The 15,828-nt window shown below is 34.7% G+C and overlaps 1 protein-coding gene across 1 annotated transcript in view; it reads left to right on the top strand.

Moving 5' to 3' along the window:
* Nucleotides 1-15,828, top strand: part of LOC127865461 (sodium- and chloride-dependent neutral and basic amino acid transporter B(0+)-like) — a 45,890-nt gene that overhangs the window by 11,807 nt on the left and 18,255 nt on the right. The window contains exons 2-4 of the mRNA XM_052405335.1: nt 14,010-14,199; nt 14,744-14,875; nt 15,661-15,788. Of these exons, the coding sequence (XP_052261295.1) occupies nt 14,010-14,199; nt 14,744-14,875; nt 15,661-15,788 (450 nt within the window). The remainder of the gene's footprint in view (nt 1-14,009; nt 14,200-14,743; nt 14,876-15,660; nt 15,789-15,828) is intronic.

Below are 15,828 nucleotides of genomic sequence, written 5' to 3'. Positions count from 1 at the left end.
ATTATCCTAAGGTACACCATCTTTGAATTTAACCATGGTCGATTATGTTTGAAAACATGGCGAGCCATCATGTGTCTGTGTACATTCCACAGGGAAACCGATGTATGTTAATTTTCGTTGTCTTCGTTTACAATTTAATTATACATGCTACACATACGATGTTATTTTCCTTGTTTCGCTACTTTAACATCTGTTTTTAACCATGTTGTTAGTGTTAAATTACACACTTAAAACATGGAAGTGCGGTCGCGTGTATTTCCAAAAATCCTGTCAATGTACCTTATGTACAATAAACGGCCACCGGAAAAACTTTGCGAAACCGAAATTTCGCAAACTTAAGTAACCTTTTTCTTGAAGATTTGCTTATTTGTGATAAAGTATAAGAGAAAAGTCTTACTTGTGATTAATAATTGGTTATTTTTGCTTAAATAACGCGTTTTCTTCACTATGTACTTTATTTGCAAAGTTGGGATACCCATGGGATTTTTGAATATTCCCATGGGAATTATGGTTTATCCCATGGGATTTTTCTCCAGCTTTTTTATGGGAAAAAAATCCCATGGGATTTCCAAAAAAATAAAACACGTTCGTTTAGGCTAAGTTATCGATTTTAAGATTTGTTAAAGCATTTGTGCTAATTTTCGTTCAAAAAAATTCACTATCGTTTTATATATAACAAGGTATCCAACTCGAAATAATCTGAAAACGGGGTGCATCGTTTTGAGCAGCCATTACTAAATTAATTTTGCAGCGATTTTCATGACCCAGTCTTATTCAACGCAGAAATGAATTTCCTTTTAGGAAATGTATATATCTTATAATATTTCTACACATACTGGGTCAAATTTTAAGAAATAACGCTATACATAATTCGCTTGACCCAGTTGTGATCGATCAGACCGTATTTATGAATGAAATCTCCAGTTGTAAAGACACACCTCCGCATTAAAATCACTCGTGTGTTTAAATTGTCAGTTAGTTGAAATGTATGTAAACAAAGGTTGCAAAATGCGCTGGACAGTTAGTTTTGATGCATAATGCAACGGCACGCACGGTAAGAATGTTTTTTCATACGTTTTATTGAATTATGGTATCGAGGTTCGTGAACTTTGCAGGGAAAATGCTCTTTACTCCGTGAAGATTTCAGTCATGAATACTGTCTGATCAATCACAGCTGGGTCACGCGAGTTGTGTATCGTGTTATTTCTTAAAAGCTGACCCAGTATTTGTAAAACAATTGCAAGACATATACATTTCCAGAAAGGAAATTTATTTCTGCGTTGAATAGGACCAAGATCGTGAAAATCGCTGCAAAATTGATGAAGTAATGGCTGTTTCAAACGATGCATCCCGTTTTCGGATGATTTCGAGTTGGATACCTTGTTATATATATATTTAACTTATTTTTTTTAAGAAAAGTTGATTTTTGGTTATACTATGATTACTTATCATTCAAAAAGATGTTTTCACTAATAATTATTATAGCCACACGCTAACCACCTGTGGCTGGACATACACCTTTAAAAAACACTATACAAATTCAAGTACTAATGCACTTAATTGATTGTAAACAATGACGGTTGAAATCCGTGCGTGGGAATTTTTCTGGTAACCAAGAGTGACGTCAACGTTCATGACGAACCTGTTAATATGACATTTATTTATTGATTGTTTCCAACTTGATTGAAAATTATGTTTTATGATATTTTAATACATGTAGTAGAAGTAGTTGTTTTCTCAACGAGGAGTACAATAGTTGTACAGTACTAGACACGAGTACTTGTAACTTTCAGGTTTCTCTTTATACCACAAACATTATATATTCATAAAATGATAAATATGTGTTTATAGAAATTGTAATTATAGCATTGTAAACAGACTAGAGAAATCTGAAAGTTTCACGCACAGGTCTGTGGCAATGGGGGTCTTGGGCTACTTTATAAATATGAGGTCGATATGCAATGCACATCGGTAGATTACGTCTACTGTAATTATTTGGACTAGGGAAGGGCCACAATTCCAACACATCAGCCCCGTTATGTCCTGAATAAAATACTTGTATAATTTCTTGAGTGCCAATTGCATCTTACAAATATCAAAAACATTCACGGCAGTCAATTCATTGTGTAGGCCTACTGGTCTTCATGGCAATAATGAACGTATTTAGTTTAATGGAGATTATATAACAAAGGGAACTAATTCAGCACCCTGAGTATTAAAATGTGTCTAGAAGACAAACGTTTGCATCTATTGCGGACTCAAATTCACAACCTTTTATTTGGCTAGGCTTTATCACAAGGTAATAGCGTGTACCAGTATCGCATCTACTATGATACATTGACGTATTGAAAAAAGTGAATAAGTCATACATGTTCCATATAACAGAGATATGAGGATTTAGTAAATTCAAATATATTGAACGCATTCACTTGAAATTTTGTAAAATTTTGTTAAATGTTAAAAGCAATACATATAATGCAGCGGTGTATGGTGAATTAGGTAGACAGACCCACAGTATGTAAATAGAAATGTTCATATTGTAAAATATTGGCTTAAAGTTGTTTTGAGTGAAAACATTATCATAAAAAATGTGTTTAACCAGGAGATAAATGATTGTGGTAAAGGGTTTAAACATTGGGTATCGAATTTGAAAAAGTTGTTAAATGATTATGTATTTTCATATATATTCGAATATGAAAATATGATTAATACAAAGTCGTTTTTATGTGAATTTAAATGTAGAATTGTAATGCTTTTAAAACAAGAATGGTTTACGATTATTAATGAAAGTTCTGTTTTAGATATATATAGGTTATTCAAAACAGCACTTAAATACGACACGTGCATGGATTTACTGCCAAAAAGTTTGCCTAAATATTTTGTTAAACTAACTCAACTTGTTAAATTGAAATTATAAATGTGTGTAAATATATATGAAGGAAAATCTATCCGTAAGCTATATTCTATCACAAATAATATTGTTTACTAATACTTAAGTATGAACTTACTGCTAGTGAATAGATATATATTTTACTACGGTAATATTAAGTCGTTCTTTTTTGTTAAATATACCTTGGCTCCAATTGTTATATTACATTTTGTATTTTGTTATAACCCATACGTTGTAATATATAGACACGTGGCAATATTTTGTATGATATTTTATGTATTAAGACGATGTACATTTGCATAAGTCTTAATAAACTCTAAAAGTTGAAGAAGGATAATAAGATATACGTCAAATATAAATTAACATAATACAGTATTCGACTGCACGCCTGTGCACAATCGGCGCGCATTCGTTTAAACGTTAATCATAAGAAAGTAACCCTGTTGATATATTATACTGTAACCGTAAAAACAAACACCGACACTAACACAGCTTGTTCATACAGTTAAAGCCTGTAACAATACCGATTTATTTTCGATTAAGAATGTGGAATGATTGGTTTTAATTAGTTCAACGACAATTTATCAGTGTTAGTTTCAGTCAGCATATGATAACTACCGTATGAAATTGACCAAAACATAGTCATATAAAAGCAAGTGCCATTCTTGTATGTGAGTGTCTCATTTGGCAAGATTGTGATACATTGATGTTTAAAGCGCCTTTTGACATCTACCCATATCGCGTAATTTAAGTCGCGTTTCACTAAAATGTTCGTATCGTGCACCATATATGATTTTGCCTCCGACTGTTTGTTGACATAAACAAAACAAGGTCAACATACTGTACATAAATCTGACAGTATTATTTGTTGAATATCACCAGATTTTTGGAATTTACAATACAATAATCGTGTGTGCATGTTTTCAGATGACATCTACTTTATATCACTGACTAAATCGACAACACCATTTTGATTTAGTCTTCGTTCATTTAAATTGTATGGCTTATTATATGAACAAACAGTTAGCAGTCAATCAGTTCCAACAGACATTTTTATTTACAAACAAACAACAGCATGCTAACCAGCAAAATAAGGATCAAAGTATGTTGCTTTGTTTCCAGGTTAAATGTCCAACTCATTAATATATGACCCAAACGGTATAATATGCGAGTGAAACAAATGTAAAATTTCTTAAAGGGAAACCAGTTCAATGAATGCACTTCACAGTATGCATACACAGACAGAGGTATGCAGTCCGTCAATGAAAACTACAGTATGCATACACAGACAGAGGTATGCAGTGCGTCAATGAAAACTACAGTATGCATACACAGACAAAGGTATGCAGTCCGTCAATGAAAACTACAGAATGAAAACACAGACAGAGGTATGCAGTCCGTCAATGAAAACTACAGTATGCATACACAGACAGAGGTATGCAGTCCGTCAATGAAAACTACAGTATGCATACACAGACAGAGGTATGCAGTGCGTCAATGAAAACAACAGTATGCATACACAGACAGAGGTATGCAGTCCGTCAATGAAAACTACAGTATGCATACACAGACAGAGGTATGCAGTGCGTCAATGAAAACTACAGCATGCATACACAGACAGAGGTATGCAGTGCGTCAATGAAAACTACAGTATGCATACACAGACAGAGGTATGCAGTCCGTCAATGAAAACTACAGTATGCATACACAGACAGAGGTATGCAGTGCGTCAATGAAAACTACAGTATGCATACACAGACAGAGGTATGCAGTCCGTCAATGAAAACTACAGTATGCATACACAGACAGAGGTATGCAGTCCGTCAATGAAAACTACAGTATGCATACACAGACAGAGGTATGCAGTCCGTCAATGAAAACTACAGTATGCATACACAGACAGAGGTATGCAGTGCGTCAATGAAAACTACAGTATGCATACACAGACAGAGGTATGCAGTGCGTCAAGGAAAACTACAGTATGCATACACAGACATAGGTATGCAGTCCGTCAATGAAAACTACAGTATGCATACACAGACAGAGGTATGCAGTGCGTCAATGAAAACTACAGTATGCATACACAGACAGAGGTATGCAGTCCGTCAATGAAACCTACAGTATGCATACACAGACAGAGGTATGCAGTCCGTCAATGAAAACTACAGTATGCATACACAGACAGAGGTATGCAGTGCGTCAATGAAAACTACAGTATGCATACACAGACAGAGGTATGCAGTGCGTCAATGAAAACAACAGTATGCATACACAGACAGAGGTATGCAGTCCGTCAATGAAAACTACAGTATGCATACACAGACAGAGGTATGCAGTGCGTCAATGAAAACTACAGTATGCATACACAGACAGAGGTATGCAGTGCGTCAATGAAAACTACAGTATGCATACACAGACAGAGGTATGCAGTGCGTCAATGAAAACTACAGTATGCATACACAGACAGAGGTATGCAGTCCGTCAATGAAAACTACAGTATGCATACACAGACAGAGGTATGCAGTGCGTCAATGAAAACTACAGTATGCATACACAGACAGAGGTATGCAGTGCGTCAATGAAAACTACAGTATGCATACACAGACAGAGGTATGCAGCCGTCAATGAAAACTACAGTATGCATACACAGACAGAGGTATGCAGTGCGTCAATGAAAACTACAGTATGCATACACAGACAGAGGTATGCAGTGCGTCAATGAAAACAACAGTATGCATACACAGACAGGAGTATGCAGTCCGTCAATGAAAACTACAGTATGCATACACAGACAGAGGTATGCAGTGCGTCAATGAAAACTACAGTATGCATACACAGACAGAGGTATGCAGTGCGTCAATGAAAACTACAGTATGCATACACAGACAGAGGTATGCAGTCCGTCAATGAAAACTTAAGTATGCATACACAGACAGAGGTATGGAGTCCGTCAATGAAAACTACAGTATGCATACACAGACAGAGGTATGCAGTGCGTCAATGAAAACTACAGTATGCATACACAGACAGAGGTATTCAGTGCGGCAATGAAAACTACAGTATGCATACACTGACAGAGGTATGCAGTCCGTCAATGAAAACTACAGTATGCATACACAGACAGAGGTATGCAGTGCGTCAATGAAAACAACAGTATGCATACACAGACAGGAGTATGCAGTCCGTCAATGAAAACTACAGTATGCATACACAGACAGAGGTATGCAGTGCGTCAATGAAAACTACAGTATGCATACACAGACAGAGGTATGCAGTGCGTCAATGAAAACTACAGTATGCATACACAGACAGAGGTAAGCAGTCCGTCAATGAAAACTAAAGTATGCATACACAGACAGAGGTATGGAGTCCGTCAATGAAAACTACAGTATGCATACACAGACAGAGGTATGCAGTGCGTCAATGAAAACTACAGTATGCATACACAGACAGAGGTATGCAGTGCGTCAATGAAAACTACAGTATGCATACACTGACAGAGGTATGCAGTCCGTCAATGAAAACTACAGTATGCATACACAGACATAGGTATGCAGTGCGTCAATGAAAACTACAGTATGCATACACAGACAAAGGTATGCAGTGCGTCAATGAAAACTACAGTATGCATACACAGACAGAGGTATGCAGTGCGTCAATGAAAACTACAGTATGCATACACAGACAGAGGTATGCAGTCCGTCAATGAAAACTACAGTATGCATACACAGACAGAGGTATGCAGTCCGTCAATGAAAACTACAGTATGCATTAACAGACAGAGGTATGCAGTCCGTCAATGAAAACTACAGTATGCTTACACAGACAGAGGTATGCAGTCCGTCAATGAAAACTACAGTATGCATACACAGACAGAGGTATGCAGTGCGTCAATAAAAACTACAGTATGCATACACAGACAGAGGTATGCAGTCCGTCAATGAAAACTAAACTTCAAGAATTAAAGCCTAGTCAATACGTCTCATGCTTTTGTAGATATTAATAATGGAATTCCAACAATAGTGTTAGCAGGAGAAATTCTTGTAAATATCATGAAGTATTTCATTTAAAGTAAGTGATAGATTTCCATTCACAAGGTGATATAGTACATACAACACAGCACGTATCCTTATTTAAGCTTGCATCATTGTACAGCAACATTCAGGGCAATGCACACGGGGGTATACATCAGTTTACAGGCATGCAACACCTAACATCTAAGCCAACATTATGTTTACTTCATTTGCTCGTAATTGAAGTATAAAACATAATGCACACTACGTTTTGTTCAGTCTACAAAAGGACACGGTTGTAGCCCATCAGTGTATAAACAAAATGTGACAAGTATAACACAAACGCCATATTAACACGTTTACTTTCTAATGAATAATTTGTTTTTTTAGTTTGAGCAGAAAGTGACATATGTCACTAAGCCTTGCATAAGCAAACACTATCCTTTTCCAGTGCATATTTCTTTTTTAGTTTGAGCAGACAGTGAATTATGTCACTAAGCCTTGCATGCGCAAACACTATCCTTTTTCACTTCCAGATGTATATAGCGTATACGTGTATTATTTGAAAGTGAATCACAAATTCTCAATAACACAAACACGAGACGGAATCTATCACTCCACGTTTACATTGATTTTTTGAAAGGTATCAAATAAATCAATTATTCATACAATGAAGGCTAAATGTCTCATAATTATTAAATTGTACTGCACCGCATAAGTCTATGAATAGACTTGGGCAATGATGCATCTTTATTTATTTAACATTGTTTTGCATGTATGTGCCTGCGCTTTTATTTACGTGTTGTTGTATTAGCGTTGGAGTTGATATCAGTTAACTTGCTACTGTACTGTTTATTCTATCAAGTAGAACTGTTTCTTTGTAAAACATTATTGCTACTCTATGCTTAATATCCTATACACCTTAATATGTAAGCGTGTACGGTTTTGTAAAACATGATTGTTATGCAATGCTATTTCTAGTTCTTTTGTATTATGTTCACATTAATACATCCAGCACAACATTACTTATCACGACAATGTTACCAACCATGGTATCATCCTTTCTTTGCCCTTGTGTCCTTCTATTTTCGCGTCTCTCTCATCGCTTAAGTTCTCATCTGATGCAGTTCTGTAGCAACCGGTGTAATAAAATCTTAACATCAGCCGTGACGAAATGTATACGTATGGTCAAATGTAACACACGTGTCATGTCAGCGTGTATGTCCTATCTCGTTTTCCTTGGAGCATATCATTATCGTGTTGTACACTAAACATAGACCAGAAAACGCTGTCATAAATGTATATAGATCATCAGCTATTTGTCCAATACTGCTACACTTATTATTTGAATGTCACTTATGGCTAAATGTTATCAGCCTCCTTTCTCTGCAATTTTACATTTACAAATCAATAAATATATCACTTAGTGTCGAACACACATGTAAACGCATTTTGTTAGGAAAAAAGAAACACACTGGTATTTGATTTCTCAAAAAAAAAATCAAGTGCTTCCTCTTTGCTGTTACATGATTTTGGTCCTCTATAGTTTTATTACAACCAGGTGATGTACATCCAAATCCCGGGCCTACTTTGTCTTATCAATCTTTTAACACAGATTCAAACTCTTCATCATCCTTTCACAAAACTCAATCAACAAACCATTTAAGTTTTGTGCACTACAATATTCAAAGTCTGCTGCACAAAATAGATATTATGTACACAGGTCTACGTGACTTTGACATAATTGGCTTTACTGAAACATGGTTAAATGAATCTATTCCATCGTCTGATCTCCTCTTCGACGGCTTCCACCAGCCTATTCGAAAGGATCTCACAGACGCACATGGTGGCGTTGCAATATACGTCAATGAAAATATTTCTTTTAAACTTAGACATGAACTTGAATTAAATAACGTGGAATGCCTATGGATTGAAGTCTTTCTCCCAAAAAATAGTATATTTTGTTTGGCGTTTTGTATAGACCACCTAGTGCGGATAGTTTGTACATGAAATCCATCGAAGATTCAATAGGTCTTATGAAAGCGAATTTATGTTAGAATTATCTAAAACTAAGCAAGTAGATTTGATTAATTGTTTTAACCTTACTAGTAGGTACATTGATGACATACTTAATTTAGATAATCCATTATTTGAACAATATATTCACAAAATCTACCCAAAAGAACTAGTCTTAAATAGATCGTGTATATCCAATACAGACGCTGCGTATTTAGACTTACATTTAACTATTAATAATAATTTGATCAAAACTAGTTTATACGACAAACGGGACGATTTTAACTTTGAAATTGTGAATTTTCCATTTCTAGATGGCAACATCCCTAAAGGACCTTCCTATGGTATTTACATTTCGCAGTTGGTACGTTATGCTAGAGCATGTTCGTGTATTAAAGATTTTAATGATCGTAATCTAATATTAACTAAAAAATTGCTAAAACAAGGCTTTTTGTATCATTACCTAAGAAATAAATTTGCTAGATTTTACTCTAAGTATGGTGATTTAATTTCAAAATATAATGTTTCATTAAAATGGCATTTAAATAATGGAATCTCCCATCCATCATTTTATGGAGATGTTTTGAAGCGTGTCCGCAAATTAAAATATGTTAAACCAAATGTTCATATTAAACTTTTCAATTTAATTAACTTGTTTTTATCAAAAGGATACGATGCTTATGTACTTAAAAACACGTGTTTGATGGTTTTCGATTCACTATATCTTTCTTCCCTTAAAATTTGGAATCATTAGTGATATTATAGGCATTTTTCACTGTTGAATAAAATTTTGTCATTGTGTCGTATGAACAAATCTGCATGAATACTACATTATAGGCATTTTTCACTGTTGAATAAAATTGTGTCATTGTGTCGTATGAACAAATTTGCATGTAAACTACATTTGGACTCAAATCGTACATCAAATCATTTCTGTCTTCAGTTGTCAAAACACCTATATACTGTTTGATTCCAATAATGTCGCTTTAATGGAATTACCATTTGTATTCATTTGCTTCTTAATATTAAATCACGTAAACTTGTTTTATTAGTAGCACAGCCCCATTAATATTTTTATTTAGTACTGCCCTTGGAATTTGTTCACGTCATTATGTCATTATGGATTTTTGTGACGTCATACGACCGACTTTCCCAGTTGTAATCTACATGCATAGGTCATTGGGTTTATAATGTTCCATTTTATTTATATTTTCTCTCTGATAGGCGTTTCTTGTTTGATTTAACTATTTTTAATATGTTTAGCAGTCACATAAACAACCAAGCTATGTAATATGGAATTTTTACACCCATTATTGCTGCTTCTTCCTGTATTTGCGCGATGATTATCTGAGATATTAACTCTATGATTCTACATTCTCAAATCTTTTCTATAAAGAAGGAATGTAGTTGACAATTGTTAATAGTTTTATTTGATCGTTCGTGAAAAAGTTGTAATTCTGTTACTCTTGTATCTTCAATGCAATTGAGTAATTAAATAGTAATTAAATTGAATGCGTTTTAATTCCCTTTTATTATTGTTTAATTTGAGTTACAATGCTATGACGTTAAATTTTATTTACACTTAAATGTATTATAAATATTGCTGGCCCAAGTGTGAGGTTGGGCGCTCTATAACCAGGTTTAAACCCCCAATGCTTTGCGTTGACCGTTCCTAGGCGGTGACCCCAGCTTTATTCATATTTTGTGTTTATGTTGGTTTGTATTGTGCTGTATTGTGCTGTTTTGTACTGTTTGGGCAATCGGTCACTTGCCTTAAATAAAGGACCAACTAATTGTTTTTAATGAAAATTCAATACTGCTCCAGCAGCTGGAGTTTCACTTCTTTATATTGCAAGAGAAACACGAATAAACGATATTAGTATTTCAGGTGATTTGAATATAAATGCTCTCGTTAAACCATCGGCACGAAACACCAACGAATGATGTCTCAAATATGATCTAACGCAACTTATCTATGAACTAACACATTACACTGAGAAATCTTTTTCCATTATTGACTTAATCTTTGTAAGAAATGAGAATACTGTATTACTCTCTGGAATATGTGAACCCTTTTTAGATCATTCTATTCGGTATCACTGCCCAGTTTTCGTGACATTGAAATTTACAAAACCGAAATGCAAAACCTTTTTTCGACATATCTGGCGTTACGACATTGGGGATTATTTAAAATTACGACAATTTATGACAGACACTTGTTGGGATCTACTTAAATCCGAAAATATTGATGTATATGCTGAACATATTACCAAAACAATATTAAAAATTGCCAGCAATTGTATTCCTAACAATAATGTATGTATATGCTCTTGTTCTTCATGGATAAACAATATAATAAAGAAACAAATTCGGTAACGAAAACGTCTATACCAAAAGGCCAAACAATCTTATACTGTAATTAACTGGTCAAATTTCGTGCCAGAAATGAGACTGTTTTACTTTTACGTTATTCAAAAAACGAATATTTCAGCAATAGTTCTAATAAAATTAAGTCTTCTGAACTTTGCGCAAAAGACTGGTGGAAGACGCTCCGAAAATTTATCCCAGCTAGCCATACAACTCAATCCCTCCTCTTAACGATGATCAAACAAGTACCTTTTTAGCGGAAGACACATGTGAAGCTGATATGTTAAACAAGTATTTTGCAAGCCAGTGCTCTATTTATGACAGAAATCACGATCTCCCATATATGCACAACGCAAACGATAACAGACTTCATTCTATTCATATCACACATGAGAAGTCAACGACTCAATAAAATGTCTTAAGGTTGGAAAAGCTTCCAGCCCTGATGGAATAGACAATCGTATTCTAAAAGAAGCTATGTATCAGTTAAATTACCCATTGTGCGATGTGTTTAACTTTTGTCTACATTCCTGCACAATGCCTTCTTGTTGGAAGATTGTAAATGTGTGCCCGGTTTTCCAAAAGGGTGATCCAGCCCTAATGTCTAATTACCGACCTTTATCTCTTCTTAATACTACTGAGGAGGTCTTTGAGAGAATATTACACAAACACATTATTAATTTTCTAAATGCAACGCCAACTCATTCTGTGCGCCCATTCAATCTGGTTTCTTGCCTGGTGATTAGACTGTTAATCAACTAACATACATTTATAATAGATTTTGCTGAGCTCTTGACAATGGCTTATAGGTCAGAGTTGTATTTTTTTTATAAGCAAAGCTTTCGACAGAGTCATAAAAGTGTATTATTCAAACTGCAACAAGCTGGAATCGGAGGATTTTTTTTTGTCTAACTATCTTTCTGATCGCATTCCGATCTTATTAATGTTCTTGCCGATGTCCCTCAAGGTTCTTTTGTAGGGCCGCTCATGTTCCTAGTGTATATAAATGATATTATTACCGATATACAAGCACACATCCATTTGTTTGCAGATGAAACCAGTCTTTTTATGGTTGTAAACTCATCAAATTAAAACTGCAGCCGTTTTACAATCAGATATTGATAAATTCTCTAGGTGGGCGGATAAATTGTAAGTTAGTTTTAACCCCTTAAAATCCGAATCGATGTTAATATCTAGAAAAATAAACCAACAGCCCCACCCGTCATTGACTATGCAGACTGTTAATATACCGATTGTTGATGTCCATAAACACTTAGGAGTATTTATGTCTAATGACTGTACGTGGCATGCACATACATCGTATGTAAAGGAATAAGCATGGAAATGAGTCCATATAATGTGTCGACTTAAAACAATTCTTGATAGAAAAAAGCTCGAGAAAAAAATATACTTTGCTTTTATAAGACCAATTCTTGAATATTCAGACACTGTTTTTGATAATTGTACACAATATGAAAAAGATGAACTCGAAAAAATCCATAATGAAGCCGCGCAAATAACATCTGGATGCACACGTTTAGTGTCTTAAAAAGGCTTTTTTAAATGAGCTAGGGTGGGAAACCATCAGCCAACGTAGACGCAAACACAAATACATATTAATGTATAAAATGAATTCCCCCAATGTCCCAAACTACATTCAATCCCTCTTGCCTCCAACAGTTGGTTCACGTAACAATTACTCTCTAAGAAATGCATCACATCTACAAACAATTCAAGCCCGAATATCACTGTATTCAAGTTCGCTCCTACCATCTACTGTTTCTGAATGGAATCATCTTCCCAACGACATCAAACATGCCCAAACGCTCAATTCCTTTAAAAGACTTATTAACATTGATCGACCGACTTCTAATCCTTTATTTTCATATTTCGATAGACGTTCTCAATTGTTATTTTCGCGCTTAAGAACCAAATGTAGCGCCTTAAATGATCATCTCTTTAGCCGCAACATTATTACATCTCCTCATTGTCTCTGTGGACTCCATGAAACTACGTCATACTACTTTCTTGATTGCATTCAGCATATACATATTCGTGGTGAACTTCTTAACACAATATCCATTTTTTCTGTCCCATGCGTTGAAACTTTTCTTTATGGAGACGAAACTAGTGACTTCATCCCAAATGCTAAAATAGCTGATGCAGTTCAAAATTTTATTATAAAAAGCAACCAATTTGATACATAAATATGCTACAGAACGACTCACTTTCTTTTTTCACTTGAGACCAAACTAACCTCCACAAAAGTTTTCTTTCTTTTCTTTCCTAACTTTCATCTTTATCATCTTCAATTAAAAAAATGACAACTTATTATTATATACATTATGTGTATTGTGCAAATGAAACTCCATAATTGGAGCTTCTATGTCTAACCGTACTATTATTTTTGCCTTATATAACCAATTATGTCCGATAACATGCAACTCTTTATATAGCAAGGGAGAAGAACAAAATAGGACTGTGTCTTCCGTTCCAATCCTTTCAAACTTGAATATATGTTAAATGTTGTATGATATTGTATGTATGAATGATGTTTCTTTGTTTGAATAAATATGTTCAAACTAAAGAAATAAATTCAATAGTGCAAAAATGTGCTATTTTTCCCCACTACACAGAACACCAATAATGAGTCCACTAAATCTTTTATTAGGTAGTTCCTACGTATCAAATGAAGAACATGTACAAAAAGATACAATTTTTAGCCCCCTTACGCCGCCAGCCAAAGCAATCCATCATTGCACACTGACGTAGAAAAAGAGTTCAAGGTCGAGGAGGAAATCGAGCGAGGGGAATGGACCAACAAGGCAGAGTTTCTTCTTTCTTGCATAGGCCTCTCCGTTGGCCTGGGAAACGTTTGGCGATTCTCATACCTGGCGTATGAAAATGGCGGAGGTATACACGATGTCGCATTGTTTGTGTATTGCATATCGATCACTTTAATAATTGAGCAGAATCAGACTATATTCGGCCTTTTTTGCAAAAGTCATCAAATATCAGTACGTGTTGGTCTGCTTTGAAAAGAACTTCATCTTCGACAGTGTATGCTGACTGTTACTGCATTCAGTATAAGTTTTGGCACACATCATTTATAGACATCCCACATCCTACGACTGTTCAGTTAATACGAATGGGAAAACATTTGTAAAAGCTTACTTGGTGTACAAATAATTCTTCACTTAATATTTAAACATCTATCAATGGATAATTGGAGGGACCAACAGACTCTCTCATATCCCTTAAATGCAACTGAGCACCACTCTGTTATGAATAACATAAGGACAAAAAATTTATTTGGACATGCGAAATTATAAATAGCTTTATATTTTTGTAAAGTTATATTATTTTATGTTTGACCAACGATCTAGAACATCACGAATATAGCTTTTCTTGTACCTTGTATACATATATCTATGCATTTTATTATCTGTTATTTTAGCTGCCTTTGTCATCGCCTACATAATTCTGCAGATCCTGATCGGCAAGCCTATGTATATGATGGAGCTCATAGTGAGCCAATATTGTGGACGAGGCCCAACCGGTATATGGGCCATGAACCCCTGTGCGAAAGGTAATTGTTGCACTAACCATATACCTTTTTTCGCTTATAATGAAGTTTATGTTATGCTTTTCGGAGATTTATAGAGAAATAACAGTGAAATAAAACTGACATTTTACCGTTTCAAACAGTTAAAAATGTTTTACTGGCAAAAAATACAAAAATAAATATTTGGCATACACTACAAAGAAAAATGTGTTTTATTCGGGGGAAAGTCTATTTTAATTCACACGTGATCATAGAAGCAAATATATATTTTTTTATCACTCGTTAGTTAAAATCGATTGTCCACCAGCTCCAACAAATATCCTCTATGTACTATGTAGTATTTTCGTTTACCGATATATCATTATATATTCTCATTCGTCATGATCTTCACATTGTATTACTCCAAGCAAAACACGTAGGCGGATTGTTTGGACTACAATTGACATACACTTCCTTTATATGGGTATATTTTCGTTGATATATTTAAATAATGATCATTATTAACATTCAATTCATGTAAACGATATACTATTATCTTGACGTTATTCAAAAAAGTTTAACTTATAGACATATATATATTATATCAACATTTTTAATCAAGAGTAGATTTTTTCCAATACTACATGCGGCGGAACATAAATTACAAAGAGTAAATTAAAACTAATCATGTATTGAGATGACGATTGCATCTGGAAATCCAGGTTTGTGTAATAACATGTTATTTTTTTCTTAATAATGGCGCATTTCATAGTTCAGACTCGTTGCGCATTTTTTCATTTATAATATAAACCGTAATTATGTTCTCGCAGGTATTGGTATCTCCATGGGAGTTATATCTCTGGTCGCCTCAACCTACTACAACGTGATCGTATCATATACACTGTATTACCTCTTTGCCTCAATGCAGAAGGTTTTGCCATGGACAACGTGCAGAGATGTAAGTGTTTAAGACGTATGTACAAAGTATAAATATTATT

Source organism: Dreissena polymorpha, chromosome 1 (genome assembly GCF_020536995.1).
Source record: "Dreissena polymorpha isolate Duluth1 chromosome 1, UMN_Dpol_1.0, whole genome shotgun sequence".
NCBI lineage: Eukaryota > Metazoa > Mollusca > Bivalvia > Myida > Dreissenidae > Dreissena > Dreissena polymorpha.
The sequence above is the reverse complement of the archived record's forward strand: the minus strand, read 5'-3'. Positions and strand labels throughout refer to the sequence as shown.